Genomic DNA, 21,422 nt, shown 5'->3' with positions numbered 1-21,422 from the left:
ACTTGCCTAAGCCCAATCAAGTTCCCTATCCACTAGGCCAACCTTCTTCCTGTCTGTCATTCTGCCTTAAATCTTACTGTTTGCAGTGTTGGTCCCAGGATACAAGAGATAAAAGGTGGGTGAGGTAATCACTTTTCTTGGACCAACTTCTGTTAGTGAATCAGACAAGCTTTTTGGTTCATGGAGTTTGAAAGCTTGTCTCTTTCACCAACAGAAGCTGGTCCAATGAAAGTTATTACCTCACCCACCTTATCTCCCTTAAATATTACTATTTCTTAACTTGCTGGAGCTCTTGCTCTCGTTCTCACATATGGCAACTTGGTTGAGCTGGGGGTTGTTACAGAAATCAATTCAATTGTCTCATATGTTTACTAATGATGATATGTTATAAACTATAGTTCTATCAACAAACAACATAGCTCTTCTTGAGACACATGCATTAGCCTCTCAAGGGACTGCCTGATCATATTGTCTTCATCCTTGTTCCCTGCCCAAACCTCTCATCTCCTCCCTTCGCTCTTTTCTTAATTTAGGGCTATATTGTGACTACCCCCCACCCCGACACAGCCAAGGGGCATGTCTGTGTGTGAGGATTCCCTTAACATCATACAGCTGTGTAAGGGCTACCCAAACCATAGTGTCTCGGGATGCTCAGGGTCTATACAGCAGATGAGCAAGGAAACAAGTGGGCAGGAAGTTAGAGGAGCCTCAGAGGAATCATTCCTCTATTATTATTTGCACCGAGAGGTCTTAGATGAGATTGGGACACCATTATTATTATCTGTATTATTGTAGTGCCTAAGGACCTTAAAGAATACCAGAACTCCATTGTGAAAAAAATGGCAAGAGACACCCTGCCCAAAAGAGCTTACAAACTAAATGGACAAGACAGACAAAAGACAGGAGGAAACACAGACACAGAAAGGTAAAATTACCTGCTCATGATGATGTCATAGGTCAGGAACAGAGCCTGTAATACAGCCTAGGTTTCCTGACTCCACATCCAGTACCCTATCCACTAGACTACATCACCTCTGACATGCCTAAGGCACAATCTAGTCCTTAGATTGTAAATGCTCTTGGGGCAGGGACTATGTCTTTATTTGCATTGCACGTCTGTGGCACAAAACAATTAAATAATAATAGCAGCTCTTCAGAAGAGCTCTGTGTAAGCTTGAAAGCTGGTCTCTCTCACGAATAGAAGTTTGTCCAGTAAATGGTATTACCTCACTCACCTTGTCTCTCTATGGCACTTCTCCTACACACAGAGCATTAAGTCCTGCAATGGAGTTGTAGGGGTGTAAATTAGGGCAAATTTATAAAATGCTGTACAAGCAGTATACGAGGGAGTGTGTCTAATGAATAGAACACCAGATGTGGAGGCAGAATCTGTATTCTGTTCCTGGCTCTGAACCAACTCACTGTGTACCTTTGGGCAAGTCACTTCACTCCCAGATGCTTCAGTTTCACCATCTGTAAAATGGTGACTGACTTCTTTTGTAAAGAACTCTGTGGATGAAAGATTCTATACACCTGCTAAATATTATTAGAGTTCTGACAATCTACCCTAGCACTGACTAAAGTGCACCATAGAAGTGAATGTCACAAGTTAACATAATAAGGGGGAATGGTCATTCAAACAATAACTCCGATTGAAATTCAGTGACTTCTGTTCCTATTAAGGTTGGTTTAATGTAATTTTTGTTGTTGTTAAATACAGATATTATTTTAAAAGTTAGGAGATGTTAATCCTTCTCCATAGCCCAATGCTGCTTTAAAAATATCCACCAGTGCCAGTAATGCCTAGCTCTTAGATAGTGTTTTTCATCAGTAAATCTCAAAGCACTTTACAAAGGAGGTCAGGGGCCTCACTTTACAAATGTGGGAATAGAGGCATAGGAAAGGGAAGTGACTTGCCCAATGTTACTGAGCAGACCTGTAGCAGAGCCAGGAAAGGCATCCAGATCTGAGTCCAAGTCCATGCTGCGTCCCAGAATTACTGAGACTCTAAGGGTACGTCTACACATTTGGTGGAGTGTAAAGTACAGACACTGCACACCAAGTGAGCATGTGTATAAAGAGCAGCGTAAACGGTGAGGCACAGCTTAGGTGGGCAGAGTAGAGTGCCCAAAATGCCTGAACCCCCAGTGAATATAGCCTACGTTGCTCTCTACATGCCCCAACAACACCTCCCATGTCTACGCTGCTATTTTTAGCAATGTAGTGTCCCGCTGCCTGTCTGCTGCCAGAGACTTTCCCAGTTGTAGTGAAAGGCTCCAGCAATATTGAAAGGCTCTAGCAGGCGGAAAGCTGTGTGGAAAGCCTCCCCAATGCCACAGTCTTTCCCTGCCGCGTGTAGCTACACACTGCAGTGAGAAGTGTGGACACCCCCTGCCTTTCACAGTGGCATGTTTCTACATGTATAGTGCCTGTACTCTACACACCACCATAAGTGTGGACAAAGCCTAATAGAATCAAAACTGAGTTACTGTGCAAAAGAAGGCATACTGTTAATCCCAAACAGTATTTAGCAGCCACACTAGAACTGTGCGCTGGAAATGCTTCATTTTGTTATTTAACCAATTTCTGTCATTGACAATTAGTGGCATTTGGTACTGGGAGTTTGGATTAAAACTAGCAAAGGAGCACTTGAAACCCACATCATGATGGGAATACCCCTGCTGTAAATGATTTTAAAATACAATACTTACTATCGTGCTTCTAGTTTTGCTGTCAAAAAAGGACTCTTTGTCAGACAAATCAAATCTGTTAAAACATTAGAAAGGAGAAAAAAAGATTGCACATTAGGTAAAAAGCTGCCTATAATTTTCTACACTTGGTGACCTCTTGTCATTTATCCTGAGGATACCGCTGAGCAGTAAAGTTTACTGCTTGTAATGAATGTTATTGTCAATGAATAAACATAAAATGAATCTAATCTAATATCCCTTCTAAAAGAAACGCCCATCCCAAACTCCCTGGTTTAGGGGGTTTGGCAACATGGTTCATTGGTTTTATAGATTCATAGATGTTAAGGCCAAAAGGGACCGTTATGATCATCTACTCTGACTTTCTGCATAACACTGACCTAGCATTTCACCCAGTGATTTTTTTGATCTAGCCAAGAGTTCTTTTGTTAATCACGCTGGGCCATCTTTTGCCTCCTTTATCCAATGATTACTCTAAAAGTAGTTTAATTGAAAGAAGAAAAAAAAAAGTGAGACAAGACATGTGTAAGATCCTTTTCAATCCGAGTACAAGTTACTAAATCTGATCCTTAGTGATACTCGGGCATCTGATTGTTTTATTAGATGAACATCCCTCATGCTATAAATTCTCTTATCAGGTCAATTTCTACAAATCTGGGCACATATCAAAGGTGACATACTCTGCAAACATGTCATTTACATGCAGCCAGATTCTGCCTGATACCGTCCTACTGCACAGCACCCTTTCATGTTCTGTGTCCACTAAAGGTAAAAACAAATGTCTGTGTGGTGAAGATGCTGCGCCCAGCCTCTGCTTTTTCCATTTTTCCTGACATGTATGTATACACAATTGAAATTATTCTTGAGATCTCAAAATGGGCCCAAACCTGTTCCTATTGAAATCAATGGCAAAACTACCACTGACTTCAAGGAGAGCCAAATCAGGCCCTCTCCTTGTAGATGGTACACAATACATGTATTACCTGCCCATATACTATTAAAGAGGCTATCAGTTATGTTTATCAAACCATACTCCTATCTATAAATCTTACTGAACACTTCGTTTTTGCAGTGAAAAGGACCATAGTGAAACCATAAGCATTATGATATAAATTTATCTTTGTAGTAAAACAGACATATTTGTTACTCTGTTCAGGAGGGTTGCTACATATACTATATGACAGCTAAAATGAACACAAATGCCACACAGAGATTCTTAAAAAGTCTGATTCCTGCACAGTGAATTAGATAAGATTTCACTTATTATGAAAAGGAAAAGTGTCCATTTTAATGATCACTACTGTGATGATCAGCACTACAGTGCTGATGAACATTTTTCTATTAACCTATTCATGCCTGTGTTGCAAGTGGTATTACAAAGTCTGGATCCTGTTGATGCAAATGGTTAATTTAGATGAAGCTTTCACTTACAAGTGTTGTTTCTCCCGGGAGAAGGGGTAAGAGAGGCGTTTTACTGTCTGTGGTTTGAGTTCTGCTACTTTTGGCTGGATAGGTTCTGTTATTTTTTGAATTACAGAATTAATTTTTTTCAAAAGACCATGGGCTTGATTTATCTGATACACCTGAGAAGAAGGAAAATGAACAATTAATACTGTATTGCTCTCAAAATTATTCATAAAAGATTCTGAAGTATAAGGAATAAAACCATCATTTAAATAAATACACTCAAATAAACTAATGAGGAGCAATGGATTCCTTTCTCCCAAGAACTGATGAGTGTAACCACATCAGGAGCACACTTCTGATCTCCATGGTACATAGGGAAGCTTGCATGTGAATGCCCTGCATCGTGGACTTTTGGCATCCCACCTCTTCCATGTAATGGAACCACAGTGGAACTACTTTTCACCAGTGCAGTAAGGGCAATTTGGGCCTATGGTACCAAACAAGTGCCAAAGTTATACAGGAATTGCATTAGAAGATAAAAAAAGAAAAGAATAAACGTCACAGCCTGAGCCACAAAGTTCCACTCTACAGCCAGAAACAAACTACCTAGATGAAGGAGTTTGGTTTGAGCTCATTTCTAGGCGTAGCCAAGTGAAAATTCATTCCTCATTTCTGCTAGGTACAGGAAATAACTGGACTGTGCCTGAAAGCTTAGAAACCTCTCACTCACTCTCTTGACAAAAATGCCCTTTCCTATGTAATACAATTGCTCCAAGGAACTTAATGGCCTTAACAAAAGAGGAAACACAATTAAAGTAAACAAAGTGATAAGTGGGCTAGGATGCTACTAATACAATATTTAAACCAAAAGTTTAAATTTAGTTTTACTTACAATAAATTACTTTGGGCTTTGAGGCTGTCTCTTGTTCCATTAGAGACTTCTTTCTCTGCAGTGTCTGGAACCAGCACTTAGGATATCATTAAATATTAATCCACCTCTACGTTATGTTCATTGAATAGGTACAGCTACATATCAAAGATTATTTAAATTTTGGTCTCTGGAGAAAATACACTATCACTTTTATAACGATATTCCAAATATTCCGAAGGGTAGTTTATTCTAAGCTAATTTAGTTCCAGACCCTGCAAACATTTACATGCATGATTAACTTTATGCACATGACAGGTTTCAGAGTAACAGCCGTGTTAGTCTGTATTCGCAAAAAGAACAGGAGTACTTGTGGCACCTTAGAGACTAACCAATTTATTTGAGCATGAGCTTTCGTGAGCTACAGCTCACTTTGTAGCTCACGAAAGCTCATGCTCAAATAAATTGGTTAGTCTCTAAGGTGCCACAAGTACTCCTTTTCTTTTATGCACATGAGTAGTCTCTGAGCTCAATGGAACTATTTGCATTCAAAATGCTATTCCCACACGTGTTTTCAGGATTGGGGCTTTGCTGGAGTAAGAAAAAATAAGCATCCCCCATAATGTATATTTAAGAGTCCATTATCAGCTGCAATCTACCATTTCAAAATGTACTGAAGGTATGAAATACTGTACAAACTCATTTGTATCATGTGAAGAATAGGACCAGAAGCTAGGAACTCTTGATTTCTGTTCCCAGTTATAAACATGATTCTTTCTGTAGGGTTAGGTAAGTTAATTAGGCATTCCTCCTCAAATTTCCTTATGTGTAAAAGGCAAATAGGAATACTTATCTCCCTCGCAAAATTGTTGTGAGGATTAGTTAATGCTTGTAAAGTGCTGTGAGGATGAAAAGCCCTACATAAGTGTTGTGTGTAAATTGTGTGTGTATGTGGAGGTGTGACTGTTGGAGAAAAAGAAAATTATCACGAACCTTTTTTGTGGGCATCTTGAGTTTCAGAAATTCTGCCTCCCGGCACAAAACATTCCAAGGTGCATGTATTTTTACAAAGCCAACCCCATGTATTTTAGTCTAAAAAAGGAAGAAAGAGACAATAATTCAGATGAAATAAAATAAAATGCTATTTTTCTTCCAGTTTCATACATATTGAGGAATCAAGTAGCCTCCACCAGACAACATTATAAATCTAATCTGTTTAAAACAAAACTGGGGAACAACTGCTTCTAAATAGCTACAATACTATCATTGAATAAATCTTCTGATTTACTGTCCACAAGGTGCTCAAACCACAAACATGAAACACCATTGTCCTCCAACAAAATAATTATCCCAAGGTAGAATAATTATCTTATTTTAAAGTGAGAAAGTAAGAGTTACTTGGAAAATAAAAGGTATTTCCTATGGACAAGGAAAATATACCCAGTCACTCACATTTGAATTAGACAAGAGTATGTCTACACTGCAATTAAAAATTCACAGCTGGCCCATGCCAGCTGACTTGGGCTTTCAGGGCTCAGGCTAAGGGACTGCTTAACTGTGATGTAGATGTTTGGGCTCAGGTTGGGAGGGTTGTAGACATACCCAAAAGGGCCTGAACCTATGAGATTTGAGCATCTTGTGAAAGGTGTTAAATGGATTGATGTAAATGGAGTTGAGGATAGTCAGCAGCGTCTCACAACATATGCTCAGAACCTCTAAGGATCAGAATGACAGTCGTCTAAGAGGCCAAAATGCTTCATCTGCAGAGCTGTTGTATACATCTGAACTTAAATGGTGAACTTTTACATTAATACTACAGAAAGATTTATAGGAAAATATCCAATTTCTTTATACATTGGTCCAGATTCTTCCCTGCATTAGGGCCACTTTGTACTGCATGGCTGACATGAAGCTGTCCTAAAGCCAGCATAGCTGACTATATGAAGAGGCAGAGAGTTGGTGTAATGGTTCCTATGACAATCCTGCCCCCCACCCCCGCCCTCCAAATGCTAGCGTACAGGGATGGGGTGGGTTGTCCCTGCTGAATTGTGCAGAATTGTGGTTCATTCATCTTTTCTATTATAAAAGTTATTTTCAAAAGACACATTTGCTCTTGGTGGTGTGTTCCTCACTATCCCCAGTAATGACGCAGCTGCTGAGAGAGTTCATGCTTGCTGCTTCTGAGCTGCATGTGTTGAGTGCAGTCATGTAATTGTAAAGAGGAACAGATAGGGCATGCCAATGCATTTCACGAGAGCAGACTGGTGACATTTGATTTGAGGCTAGCCTTCAAAATCAGCAGTTGGCATTAAGAGGAAGCCATGGAGCTCATGAACACATATAGATCACAGGAATTGCTCCCATCTATTTTCTGCCTTCCTTTGGCAGCCCAGTTTATAAGTAATATTTAGTTCTTCAGATATTTTTGTATTGTGTGATCTAAGAGCCATGGAGTTGAAGTACCTACTTGCCTTATTTCTGGCCTGCACATAAACTGAGGAGCTTTCATATGAACAGCTGTGTTATCTATGTGCAAAGGCAAGTAAGTCTGCAGAGAATTTTAAAGCCAGTAGTACAGGTTCTGCATTTGAAGAACAGAAATCTTCAAAAGCATAACCACCTCGCTTGTAACACTGAAAGCAAGGAAGAACCTGGGGTGATTCCATGTTTTCGATAGCATATACTCACAAAGACAACAGATGACAGCACTGGACCTTTTTGTTCCTGTGTGTAGTGGAAGTGCTGGAAACTCCAAATATGCATGAGAAAAAAAAGCCTTCCTCCTCCTTGCCCCCAGAATAGTGTTGTCTAGATGCCATCCTGCCATTGAAAAGGGGAATCCTAGGAAGGTGGGCAACTAGCAAAAGAAGAGTGCCTTGTCCGATTCCTGTGCTTGTCATCCTCACGCATATGTGGTAGAGATTTTCCGACACTTACAGCCACCCACGATCCTTCAGGCCCTTGTCAGATGCACATGTATTTAAATGTACATTATATTGTGATAGTGGTTTTCTCCCCTTTCCATTTCAAAGCATGAGAGTGAATGGCTCCCATCATTCATCAGATCAATAGGCTATTCAATTTAAATTGAGGTATAGCTTTAAACAGGAAAAGACTTCAATCTTTCTGGCTTTATCTTTCCATTCTCGCTGCTATACTTGCTTATGCAAGTATAAAAGCTTGTTTCAGCCTGTAATATTCTGCACCTGCTTTCTGGAAATACATTACTCTGGGGACATAAATAGTTGCCAACCTCCGATGTGTCACAGCTTCAAAAACATTTATGAGTTAACTCCACGGAAGAGAGTTTAAGCAATTTAATATAGGTCTTACTTGTAACAAGTGCTCACTTTTACTAATATTAAAGATCTGCAGTGTGACTTCATGGCTCTCCCAATAATGCCCTTCAGACTCAAGCAAGTGTCTGCAAGCCTTTGCCTTACGTTCAAGCTTTGGACATGAAAGTTGATGTAGATCCCTGTGGCTCTCATCTCAGTACATTTCTTTTCTGTTTTGATCTTGTATTGAGAGGACAGTGTCCCTCAGGATGGCTATGCATTATGTCCTAGTTTGAACTCAAAGACCTTCAACATTATTTAAAGTAGTACTACATGTCAGAGGTGGGGACACCCTGCTGTGTAAACTATTTTAAACTGCATGACTTGGCACAAGATGACTGCCAATCTACTATGATAGTTTGCAAATTAGATGGAAGGCTCTTTTTACTTACATTTGGGAATATAGAACCTGAAATGGAAACTCATTTCGCTTTTCCAGGGTTTGTCCTATCTATACATTCATGAATATTTAATGGACATATTGAGCATCTTTTAATGCGCAGATCACAGATTTAAAACCCAGCTTTTAGATATTGTAAATAAAATTTACAAAATGTTTACCTTCTCCCTCTGCAACTTCAGGCACATTGGCTGGATCAGTTAATTAAAACATAGTCGCTTCCTTTGAAATGAATCTGACCATGGCTATCTCTGCTAATCACACTGGCAGCAGATCACATACACTCTCAATCATTTATATAGTCAGTCTTTTAATAGAACACATTGTTTTTGCTGTGCAGGTGAAAGGAGTTATGTACAGCATCACTGATCTCTAATTATAGCGGAAAGATGAAATAACATCTGAAATCCATGCACTTAATCTAGACTATTTACACAAGGCCCCCATGAACAGATTTCATTCCTTTGGAGGCTAAACTGAAATGTGACAATTTCAGTGTAAATAGCTCTTTTTAAAAACAGATTGGAATTACAGGTGGGCCAAACCCACAGAATTTAGATGCAGTTTAGATGTTGACCAAAGTTCAAGGGGTGTTTGAAACTGGGAGTTTTTTTTTCAGGCTCAGTTTTAGCTGTAATATTAAAGTGTCAGTGACTTCTGTTATAATAAAGGATACAACATAACATGAACTTTCAAGAGATAGTCCTAAAATGAGAAACTTCAGATCTAGGTCAATATTTTAAACACACCAATAGAGTTGTTCAATCTAAGGGGTACCTCAAATTCACATCTCGGTTTTGAACAGTCCAAAAGGTTCAGGGATGTTCAGATTTCAGGGTTTGATGTGAGTCCATCTTAAGAACTTTCAAAAAGTCTCTTAAATTACAGATTTTTAAAAAATTCTACATATTTTAACAAGGAGGCTAATTATGAAGAGTACTATGTAGATGAGTTAAAGATCACTATTAGCAATTCCACAAAAATTTTTCCCCCTGATGTCTGTATTAATGTATTTGCTATTTTAAAAGCCCGCAGTATGCAGAAGTCTAACTCTGAGATGTATTAAATATTGTAATGATTAACTTCTTGGATTGACAATGGTCACCACTTTTGGTCATACTTTTTCTCCTCCTCCACTCCACTTTTGTCCTCAGTTTCGCTCCAACAGGAGGGAGAAAGTTATGGCCAGGACAAACCCATAAGAGGGGTATAATTAGAGGGAAATACTGCAGATGTTTGAGTTCCTGAGGGAGAGAAGGCAGGATTTGCAGGCCTTGAGTAGGAGAAAGGGCTCTCCAAAATATATGGAAATCCTGAAATCCGCGGAGAAAACTTACACACATCTGGCCATCTGCAAAGATGTCCAGGGCATTCACTGATGGCTGGCCCTTCTGTGGTACTCCCCTGGCTTCTCCCTTTCCCCAGAAGTAGGACTCTCAGGAACCAGGCCTCTCTGCCACCTTGTTCCTTCACACCCCCCACTATCTCTCGGGGGCTGGATGGGAGGGGTGTCATAGACAGTAAGAGACAGGTACTGGGATGTGGTGCTTAATATTAACAGGGTCAGAACTCATTTCCATGGGAATTTCTCAACTGGTTTGTCTTGGGACAATGCTACATAAAAACTTCTCCATGCCACTGACTGGTCACGCTCCCACCCAAACCCGCAGAACCTGTAGTGTCTGCATGGAGGGCCTTGTGTGGACTAAGTGAGAGGAGAGTGTGTGAACAACCAAGGGGATTCCATTCGTTTCAGCACCTCCACACCATGAGAGGCTAAATATGCTACTGTCCTGAATGTGTTCACAATATATTTGCTTGTTTAGGCCATGAAGTTGATTAATGCTATGGACATTATATAGAATAGGAATAGCTGAGAGAATCTGAATATTGCTAATGAGCATATTGAGTAACATCTTCCCAGTGGTTTCAAAATGTGCTATCAGTTTGTGTTATATTATATTTATTAAGAAGGAGAAATTATATCCTATTATGCTAAGACAAAAATTGAGGTAACGTACTCTTCTCACAACTTCTAGGGTTTATTCGTTACTGATCTCAGCTGCCATATCAGGCTCTTTGGGGCTGTTGATACATATCTTAGTTTAGTGCAGAGTTCAGGCAGTTAAGCTCTTGAAGTACAGTACACTTGTATACTCGTATCAGATATTTTCCAGAGAAATATGGGTATCTGTCTGGAAAATATCAGATAAGACAGTTCTAAAAATGCTCCAGTTTTATTCTTCACTAAATACTCAGAGTACTTCAATTCCTGGATGATGAAAATGCCGTGAGAAGCCTGCATCACATTTTTTTCTTGAGAAATTAAAATATGAATTTTAAAAAGTTAACACTTACTTCAGAAACTGTCTTTTATATACTGGGAGATCAACTACACTATGGGCTGACCCAGTGAGTTGCTGAGATGACTGGTATGAAAGGGAGTTGAGGGTGCTACAAAATATAAAGGCCAAATACTGGGAGGCCATGAGCATCTGTAACTCCCACTAGAGTCAACAGGGGTTTCAGGTTCTCAGGAACTGCTTGCTATTTCTCAGTATTTGGCGCTTACTTATCTTATTAAGGTAAAAGAGTTCAAAAGTTTATTTACATCTTCATCTCTTTCCAATTCCAGACCAGCCTCCATGAGGTTGCCTTCATACTCCTCTCTGCGGAATCTCTTGTCATCTTCGTGATAGTCCATGTGGAGCTCACTTTCTCCCACGTCAAGGTGCCCACCCTTCCCAGGAAGCTGATGATCCTGTTTGATGCTTCGGGCACTTGAGTCATTGTGATGAATTCGCCTAGTGAGCGTCTTACTGACTGAGGACTTCTTAAAATGGTAAACCAAGATGTAATCCACTTTCCTCTTGCCATCTCGAAAATAGAGTCCATGTTTGCAGTTGGCATCTGGATCCTGACACAGCGAATTTAATAACTGTGAACAATGGGGGGAGGAAGAAGAGTAATTAGTACACTTGCAGACATGGACACCAAACAAACCAAACATTAAAAAAAACCACATTTACATTGTTTCTCCTTGTACAGAGCAGAGAACGTCTTATCTTCAAACACATGAGAGTTTGAGGACTGCCTCCTGTGCCACTTAGTGAAAGATTTTGCAAGTTAACACCTGCAATTCTGATGATTGACCAGTTGGAGTTTTATTGGTCAGAAATTAATAGATAAAATGACTGGAATTTAATCTAATTACCAGCACACTAGTTCATAAGTGAGCTACTTGGTGGGTTTGATTTTCCCCCTTTGTAGGCTAATCACCAGTAAGATCATCTGTCCTTCACCAAAGACATCTGTGTTTTAATTCTGATAAACAGATTAATTTCATGTGCAAACATTTCTCACTTCTCTTATCTCTGGATACAAGTTTGCATCATCTGAGAAAGAGATCAGCTTAGATAGAGACTAACAGGAGCCAGCTGGCTATGTAGCAGAGCCAAAAATGCAAGTGGATAGTAGACAGGGAACCGGGTTCAGTCCTTGCTTAGTTTAATTTTTCTCTCGTGTACAGCCCACGTCTCATTGCAATTTGATGGTAACAAAGATACGTACTCCAGACTGGAATAATTCACTGCAAATTAAAACCTATTTACACTGGTGTTATGAGACGCTAGAAACTCCATTTTTGAGACTGAAACTCCAGTAGAACCCTAAATCAATCATTTCTTTATTAATTCTAGACTTGACAGGGTAAATACAAAAAATTAATATTAATAAAATATTAATACATAACACTATTTATACACCTCTCTCATATAGTGCGTCCTCACACAATACCAAATTCTGCCTTTGGATGTGCACACATAACAACAAGGGCAGAAATGGGCCAATAGATTTTACTTGTTTCCACAGTAAATACTAATGGCAGCAGTGACACTACAAAGGTTCAGGAGCCCTTCTACATTTTATGGCTTTTAATTTAGTAGGCAGAATTTTAAGGCAAGAAATACTTTCCCCTGTAATAAATTGCTGGTGCAAATGGTAGCAGTTGGCCACCAATCATGAATCAAAAAGTTCCATGTCCAACTGCAATATGTGCATCTGCAGTTTGCTTGGTACATAAAACAGTGGATGCAAACATCTGGGGAAACACAGTTGTGTTCACAAAGAGGCCAGGTTTGATATCTTCAAATGAAGAGAGCTACATATTGTTACCATTTTTTCACCTGAGTGGCTAGTCAAAGTTTGGGGCCCTGGGATGTCCCAGTTGGGAGCAGAAATTGGTAACAGATGTTTCTTTGATGCAGTTTTGTTTATTTACAAAAGACCTGTCTCTCTAAATGCAAAAGGAATCAAATAGCAGGACCACGCAAGCATCAAGCACAAGCACCAAGAACACTCTTGTTAACCTGCATCCCTGACTGAAAAACTTCTTTCAGGTTTCTTCCAGGGACAGACACCTGGATTTCAGCTGTTCCTTTTGGCTCTCCCTCTGTCTGTTAGGCCATTTCTACATTATAGATGCTACAGTTGCATAGCTACATCACCATTGCTGTGCCACTATACTGCTGCAGTGTAGATGAGTCAACAGTGATGGGAAAGGGTTTCTCTGTTGCTGTAGAAACTCCACCACCATGAGCCACAGTAGCTAGGTCAATGGAAGCATTTTTCCACTGACCTAGTTGTGCCTACACCAGGGATTAGGTCAGGATACCTACCAGCGCTCAGCTATGTTGACTTAACTTAAGTGTAGACCAGGCTTCTGTCTCTCCCTATTTCTGTCTGTTCAGCCTTCTCTCCTTCCTTCCACCCACACCGGACCTACAACAACACTTAGCAAAAGCTCCTAGGTGGGTTCACATATTCCTCTTCTCTTAGATGAGGGGCTTATCTTTACAGTTATGTTAATTGAAGGATGTGGTCATACCTATTAGTGAGGTTTTAATTCAAAGTATTACAAGGTTTGGCTGTACTCATAACAACATTCAGAGTGCAATTCATTACAGCCTACTTTAGACTCAATATTAAGTTCTTAGGACCAGATTAAAACAAAATCCTTCAGGATGCATGAAAAATATGTACATTCTGCTAAAAGGTCAATTTTTGTTGGAATGGCTAGTCTGATTTAAAGAGGCATCATCCCCTCTTCCTCTGATCCTTCACTAGAAGCACCTTCCACATATTTAGGGTGTCTTTGGTCTTGGTGAGTGTGGCCCAAGTACATCTCTTTCTGCAGTATCAACCCACTGTCCTTCAAACCTGCAGGATTCTGCTGTCTTAGAACTCCTCCTGGGATAAGGCAGTTCCATACTTCCTCTAATGTAAGCCAGTGCCTTCAGGGGACAAACTGGTCCCAAGATTTTGTTTATTATTAGGCCAAGTTCTGAAGTCAATTTACACTCAGGCAATACTCTGACTTTGGCCAACAATTCTCAATCTGCCTGAGTTGCAAGGGAGCTAGCTGATAAACACTTCAAATAGGGAGCCAGGCTGGGATGACCAAGCAAATGTCTCTCTTGTTTTACAAGCATAGTAATAACTATGCCAATGGTAACAAGATATAATTTACTCATTGTTCATTTGTTGATGAAGGAAGAGTCCAGATGGCATCACTCCTCTCCTCAGCATCCCCCTTCAAGAACACCATTCGGACATTTGGTTTGCAGGGGGCAATTCAAAGATGAGCAGATTTTGTGACAGCAAAATATTCTGGGATACAAAATACTTCAGTCTTCATGCAGTCAAATCTCTTAAGTGCAACCAGCCACTCTCAATAAGGCCTGGGAACTCTGGGGATTCCATCAAGATCACCGGTCTCATTTAATTTTGAAAACTTGGGGTCAAATGATGAATTCCTCAGTAAAATGCAGGCTGGTCTAAAAGGTAAAAGTTATGGCCTGATCCTATGAGCACCTACTATTCCCACAAAGTGAATGGGACTTTCTGGGGTACTCATTATCTATCAGTGGTCCAATTCTGAAAAGTGCTGAGTGTCTTCAATTCTTATTGAAATAACTGGGCTAGTCTGTGGAAGTCACAAAGAAGCCATTTTCACCTTCCAGGTTCTGTGGCCAGTTCTGCATTGGATCAAGCAGATGATTCCAGCAGATTAGAACTACTGTGTCAGTTGTTTATGGCCTGCACCCAAGGGGCCACCTATCATCTGGAGATCATCTGAGAGCAGTGCACTATGGCCATACCTTTCCCTACCCCCCAGAACACCTTCTGTAATAGGGGTGGCAAAGGATGGCATAGAAGATTTATTTGCTTTCTGGTCCCTTTTAGCCAGCAGAAAGGGGACAGATTGCATTAAAGAATCTGGCCCAGTGGATGATGAGGACCAGCGGCACTTCTCTCAGTTGGGATCTTCCTTTGCAAACTCCATTTGTATTTCAAATGTTTGTTTTTAAATCTGGAGAGATTGGAGTCTTTCCATAGTTAAGATTGCTACCAGCTTTCTCTCTCTCTCTCTCTCTCTCTCACACACACACACACACACACACACTTACTCACTCGAGAATAATTCTAATGGAAATTTTCACCTCAATAAAAACAGATGTTGTTCATTTTTTGCGAAAAAAAAAAAGAATGTTGTAATGGTTTTTGTCATGTTATTTCCCCCAAGCAGCATGGTCAACTTACTTAAAATGTATTTTATTCCAGAGTGTTTGGTGAGCTCTAGCGCGTATGTTTGGATTGGACAGTACAGATGGTTTAATTTTGGAGTCATTCACTAGTAATTTGCTAAGGTTTAAGAACTGCACCAGTGCTCCAAACAAGCATGGGAACAGCACCAAGATTCAGAAACAGAATGGGAACTACTGAGGATCCAAAAAAGCAGGGAAATGTGCCAATGCTCTAGGGTACAAAAAAATATGGCTCCTTCCTCTCTCAGTCCCAAATGGACTCACATTTGCACATCTTTCATTCCCACATGATCTTCTATGGAGACTATAAGCACGGAAAGGATTCAACCAAGTATTGAAGCAGCTCATGTGCTCATTTCATTTTCTAAGCCCAGCACAGAATCTAATTGATCTTAGAAACTACTAAAATCACTGGGACGGGGAAACATAGAGACTAACACCTCCCACCCCACAGCTCATAAAAACAAATCTGGGTTAATATATCACAGACATTGAGATTCTCAGCTCTGTACAGATTCCTGCTGAGAACCTGTCCCCCTCTCCTTCCCTCCTCCCCTGGCCCTGCCCCATCCCTGAGTCCTACTTACACTGTGGTAAAACCTGATCGGTTAAGGACTTTAAGGAGTCTATAGACTTGGCCTCAATAAAATTACTAAAGTATGAGGATATCATGAAGACCACATCTGAACTGGCAAGGTGGAAAGATTTTAAGAAGCTTGCAAGTACAGCTTGGAAGAAATATTGGTGCTGGTCTATTAACCAAGCGGCTATACTCCTGTAATCTATAATATCATTTATATACTTGGGGGAGAATACACAGTTCCACATGGCAAGTATAACAGGAATTTCTTGCTATAATGCTACTAAAATGCTAAGGAAATTCCCAAACCAATAACTGCATTAACCTTGGGTTAAGGTTGAGAAGATATTGGTAGGCTATATCCTCATTTGATGTAAATCAGTGTAGCGACATTGAAATAAGCAGAGCTATGCTGATTTACACCAAATGAGGATCAAACTGCTCAATCTAAAGGTAAAACCACTAAAAGGACATTTTAGTTTTAAATCCCCATACTTAGGAGGCTGTTCATGCTCTATTCTTCACTCCCAAGTCAATTCCAATTAAGTATTCTTTCTCCATTGTGGAAGGTAACATTCTATTTCCAGTACATTTTCCTTGATCATTTAACATTTGTGTTTCGGTCCTTCTCAACCTCTGTTCCCTCCTCTATTATTATTAATTTGTATAACCATAGTGCCTATCATGGGCCACAACCCCATTGTACTACATGCTGTACAAACAGGAGGTAAAAAAAAGGCAGATCCTGCTATAAAGAGTTTACAATCTAAGACAAGAGACAACAGATGGATACAGATGGACAAGGGAGTTCAAGGAAACAATGAGACAATATTGATCAGAGGGATAGCAATGGTATCAACACACCTATACACATTCTGACCTTTTACAGGTATGTGACATTACTGATTCCTAACGACCTGGGCATCTACATTACAACATTTAGAAATTACTGCAGGGTATTTAAGGTAGAAAACATTTTAATTAAAAAATTTAATGAAGGCATAACAAATGACAGTGAAAATCCATTCAGACAACAGGAATCTATACTGTAGGTTATTGGTGTAATGTTATCAATGCAAGCAGATGTGTAGCTTTTGGGTGCATATTTTTAGACATTTAAGGGCTCTCTTTGATACAGCCACACAGATTCAAAAAGCTGCCATTGCCTTGTTTGCTGGTTTGTTTAATCTGGGAATAAGCAGCCCTTTTGGGGTGACCAGATAGCAAGTGTGAAAAATCGGGATGGGGTGGGGGGGTATTAGGAGCCTAAGTAAGAAAAAGCCCCAGATATCTGGACTGTCCCTATAAAATCAGGACATCTGGTCACCCTAAAGCCCTTTATATGATTTAGCTCAAATTAGGATCCCTCAATCTCTCCCACTCCCTTCCTCCTATATGTGAGTCAACACAAACCCTTTAAAATTGCCTGTATTGTGGTTGCCGGTAACTGTTCACATCTGACAAGGAATAGTGCAGAACTCACACTATCCAAATCCCCAAATATATATTTTTAACATTTATATATTTTTGCAGAGGGGTAATGGTGTTGAGAATGAAGGCACTTGAATTCCAGGGTGATAAGCCAGGGTACAAAACCCCAGAAGATAAGTACTATCTAATAACTGCTCTACTCACTATACTTTCATGCTGGACGTATCCAATGTCTTCAATAGCTCGGATGTTGATAATGTGAATCCCCTTCTCCTCAGCAGGTAGAGAGGAATATTTCTCATTCACTCTCATTGCAGTCTTATTCGGAGCCTCACCAAGATCTTCTGGCAGAAATTCCACCCCATGAAATGCACGGTCAGTGTCTAAAAAAAAAAAGAAACAGGTTGGTCAAACACTTTCATCCCTGTCTTAGTTCCTCCCAATGTACCCCATCTGAAATATTAGCAGTTCTTTCCTTTCTCTGCCCCGCCTTCCTTCTCTGTTCCCACCCTTTATTGTTCCTCCGCTCTCAGCCTTACCTCCTGCTACCCTGACTGTGCCCTCCGCTCTTTCCAGCTCCCTTCTGGATAATTACCTAAATTGCTTTCTACAGTGCTTATTAAAACTCAAGATTTGTTTACTAATGGTCTCTTCTCAGCCCCACAGGGACTTGAATACATTTTAGTTAAAAATAAAATGATTCTGCACATTAGCAGTGGAGTGGAGGTTGCATGCCCTTTCCCCCTTGTACAGTAGAATTTTTATTCCTATTTTGGTTCAAGAGACTCCATATTTTTTGCCTAAAAGTCAAAAGTCACCATTTTGGGGGAGCAGGAGCTCTGCTCACAGCGCACATCCTAGCCCCAGGCAGAGCTCTTACTGCAGCACCGCCTGAGTGTGACATGTGAGTTCTGCAGAGGAGAGGTGCTGCTCCCAGCTTGTGCCCCTGGGGCAGGGAGTCCATATTTTGTTTACAAAAAGGGGGAGGGTGATTAAGATAAGAAAGAGTTGGTAATTAAATTAAGGATCTGAAAGTCATTAGAAGAGCCTATAAAACACGAACCCCTTTGCAAGGCGCTTTGGCGGGGGGTGGATAGGAGGGGGTGTTGAAGACAGAACACAGGGGACTCAGAAGAAATACAGCCCCGGTTACATTCAGAAAAGAGGGAGCTGTGAGGGGGATAGGTGAAAAGAAGGGGCCAAAACCAAGGGAAAGGATAGCAGTGGTATAGATAAAGTTCCCACTCTACTTGTGGTACTTATGTGGCCACATCACCATAGTATCTGAGTGCCTCACAATGTCTAACCTATTTATCTTAACAGCCCCTCTGTGAGGTAGAGCAGTGTTGTTAACCCCATTGTACAGCTGAAGCACTGGGCACAGAGAAACTAAAGGCCAGATTTTCAAAAGTATTTAGGCACCTAGTGAGATTTTCAAAAGTGCCTAGAAGGTTAGGTGCTTTGTAAACCCCACTAGATGCCTAGCTGCATCTTTGGGTGCCTAAAAATCTTTGAAACTCTGTCCCAAAGGCACTGGCCTGAGGTCATAAAGGAAGTCCATGGTGGGAGTAGAACCCAAGGTTCTTAGGGTAGCTCCCTATCCACTGAACCAGCCTCTCTCTCTGCTGCAAAAAAAAGAGGACTCTGATAGATGGGAGCAAAACCAAGAAGGCCAATTCTCTGAGACTCCAGCAAACAGTCCCAAGGCGGTTAGGAAGGATGTCATAGCTGACACCATGAAAAGCAGCACAGAGGTCAGGAAGGATGAAGAAAGAAAGAGAACGAGAGTCAGATGAGAGGAGAGCTCTAAACCCCCAAGGAGTGGCAGGTCCTGCCCCATGTTGGGTTGTTGAGTAATGGCTGCTGTTAAATATACATTTTACCTGAACACCATTTTGTTTTGTAATTTTTTTTTTTACTTTGAGTAAAGGCAGGAGTTAGAAAGTGTTGTATGAGTATCAGATGTGTTTACGTCTCAATTTCTTAGGGTTTCAGCTGTACTGAGGCCAATTCCAGAACAAAGAACAGAAACTGCATCCATAGAGTCCATAAAGTCAATGATTATTGTCATGACTTGTATTATTCACCAGGCACCATCTATGTGCTCAGCACTGTTCTGAATATGCCAGAAAACATAGTCCCTGAGCCAATGTGTATAAAATGTATAGCCCTGGATAAGATGGCTCAGATATTTAAGTATATTTAAACCATGATTTGAGGACTTCAATAGCTCAGACATAGATGAGAGGTTTATTGCAGGAGTGGGTGGGTGAGATTCTGTGGCCTTCATTGTGCAGGTCAGACTAGATGATCATAATGGCCCCTTCTGACCTTAGAGTCTATGAAGTGTATAGTTATTGAGCACGTTAATGTCTATGAGTGGAGGCACTGATGACAGTAGGAGTTTTACCTGTTTAAGGACTGGAAGATTTGACCCTCCAACTATTTTCAGGAGGAAGAGCTGCCCAGAGCTCCTGTGCCTGTTTGTTTTCCTTTCCTGCCTGCAATGGCCCCGATATACTTCAGAAGTCTCCATTTTTTTCCTCAACTTAAAAATGTGGAATTTTCTTGGTGTTTGGTTTTAAATATTCTCCTATGAGAACTGCAACTCGATCACTGTAGTGTTGTGTTTAAGAGCCTTCTGGAAAGTAACTAGCCTTTAAACAGAAGTGAAAGCAGTGCTGCCAATTCTCACTATTTTGTCATGAGGTCCCATGATAATTATTGTTTTCATTAAAGCCCCTGCTCCTGGAGTCAAGTGGATATGTGATACTTTTCTTTAAGAAAGGCTGAAATTAAGTAAGTTTCTAGCCCTTGTGCCTGTGGAGAAAGCTTAAAAAATGTGACCCCGGTGCAGCCTAAAGTCTCAAAAAGCAGAAGGCAAATAACAAGAACACCAAATCTATTATTTTTACATAATCTCATGATTTTTGGTGAGCCTGCCTCATGATTTTTGAACATTTGGGGTTGGCAATACTGTGAACTATAGAGATGAGTGAGGGGACATCATTTCACTGCAAATAAAATTCTGCAACATTTTACATATTTCGTTTTTTCTCTTCTCTGAATTTATTCAACCTATACTTCAACTGTGAGGTACATTTTCAGAAAGGGGCAAGTCAGGTAGTTAATGACACAAGTACTTATGTGTCATTAATTAATTCATTTTGTGGGTGCAAATTGGGGCTGCAAAAAGGGAGTCTGGCACTTAACTGGGCTGATAAAATACCCTTGTATAGCTTTAATACAAGTTATACAGGCAAAGTAGTTCTTTGGGTTTTTTGAGTTCACGAATTCTTAGCTTAATCTGAAATTGCCAACCTTCAGCCAAATTCAAATTTACTATTTCAGATTTGGCTCAGCTGTAAGGAATTATTTGCCACAATAATATTCCGTAGAGGTGAATTCCACAGTGGAATTAAAGGTTGGCTAAAAAACCTCTATATATCTTTTTAACCAGTTTGAACATACTTATCATCACAGCTAGCACTACAGAAACACATACTGTGATAAAGGTCATCACAGAACCTTATAGCCTGTGATAAATATCAACATGGAAATATATACTGCAGTAGATTTTACAAAACCTCAAAACCCAATGTGATCTACTCCCATTGAACCTGCATAAAACCCAAAGTATGTATCAGTCAAAGCATCTTTTGTGTTGTGATAAAAGCTACTCAGTGTTAAAATATCAATATTTACCTCTGAGTTCCTATAAGTAGAACTAGTAGACGCTTCAGGCCTGATTCAAAGCTTCCTGGACTCAATGGAAAGATTTCCATTGACTTCAATAGGCTGTGGAAATGCTTAGCAATTTTGAGGTATATAAGTCGTGAGTGACAAGCACCTCACAGAGAACTGAGGGAATGGAGAGTGAAAGGTAACGAAGGCTTGAGGCCGCAATCCTCATTCATGCAAATTAACACTGCAGTCAGTAGATGCTTTCCTGAACAGTGTAGCTGGATTATGTAAAAGTTTGGTCTTCTAATACCACATAGCATTTACAACACAATCCAACATATGAACTAGCTAATATTATGTTTTATTGAACAAAACTTGCATTTAAACTTCAACTGTTCTGC

General features: G+C 40.2%; 1 protein-coding gene across 6 annotated transcripts in view; it reads right to left on the bottom strand.

The window, feature by feature from the left end:
* ANO1 (anoctamin 1) overlaps positions 1 to 21,422 on the bottom strand; it is a 116,499-nt gene that overhangs the window by 55,216 nt on the left and 39,861 nt on the right. For 4 of the 6 annotated variants that reach the window (XM_077820155.1, XM_077820153.1, XM_077820154.1 and 1 more), the window contains exons 1-5: positions 17,542 to 17,649; positions 11,333 to 11,659; positions 5,977 to 6,075; positions 4,140 to 4,291; positions 2,712 to 2,766 (exon numbers count right to left, since the gene is read on the bottom strand). In XM_077820155.1, the coding sequence (XP_077676281.1) occupies positions 2,712 to 2,766; positions 4,140 to 4,291; positions 5,977 to 6,075; positions 11,333 to 11,659; positions 17,542 to 17,649 (741 nt within the window). Of the gene's footprint in view, positions 1 to 2,711; positions 2,767 to 4,139; positions 4,292 to 5,976; positions 6,076 to 11,332; positions 11,660 to 17,541; positions 17,721 to 21,422 lie in introns of those variants that run through there. The other 2 variants (XM_077820152.1, XM_077820158.1) reach the window with 2 other exon arrangements.

This window comes from Eretmochelys imbricata, chromosome 6 (assembly GCF_965152235.1).
Source record: "Eretmochelys imbricata isolate rEreImb1 chromosome 6, rEreImb1.hap1, whole genome shotgun sequence".
NCBI lineage: Eukaryota > Metazoa > Chordata > Testudines > Cheloniidae > Eretmochelys > Eretmochelys imbricata.
Note: the sequence above shows the minus strand (reverse complement) of the source record. Positions and strands in the feature narration are given on the sequence as shown.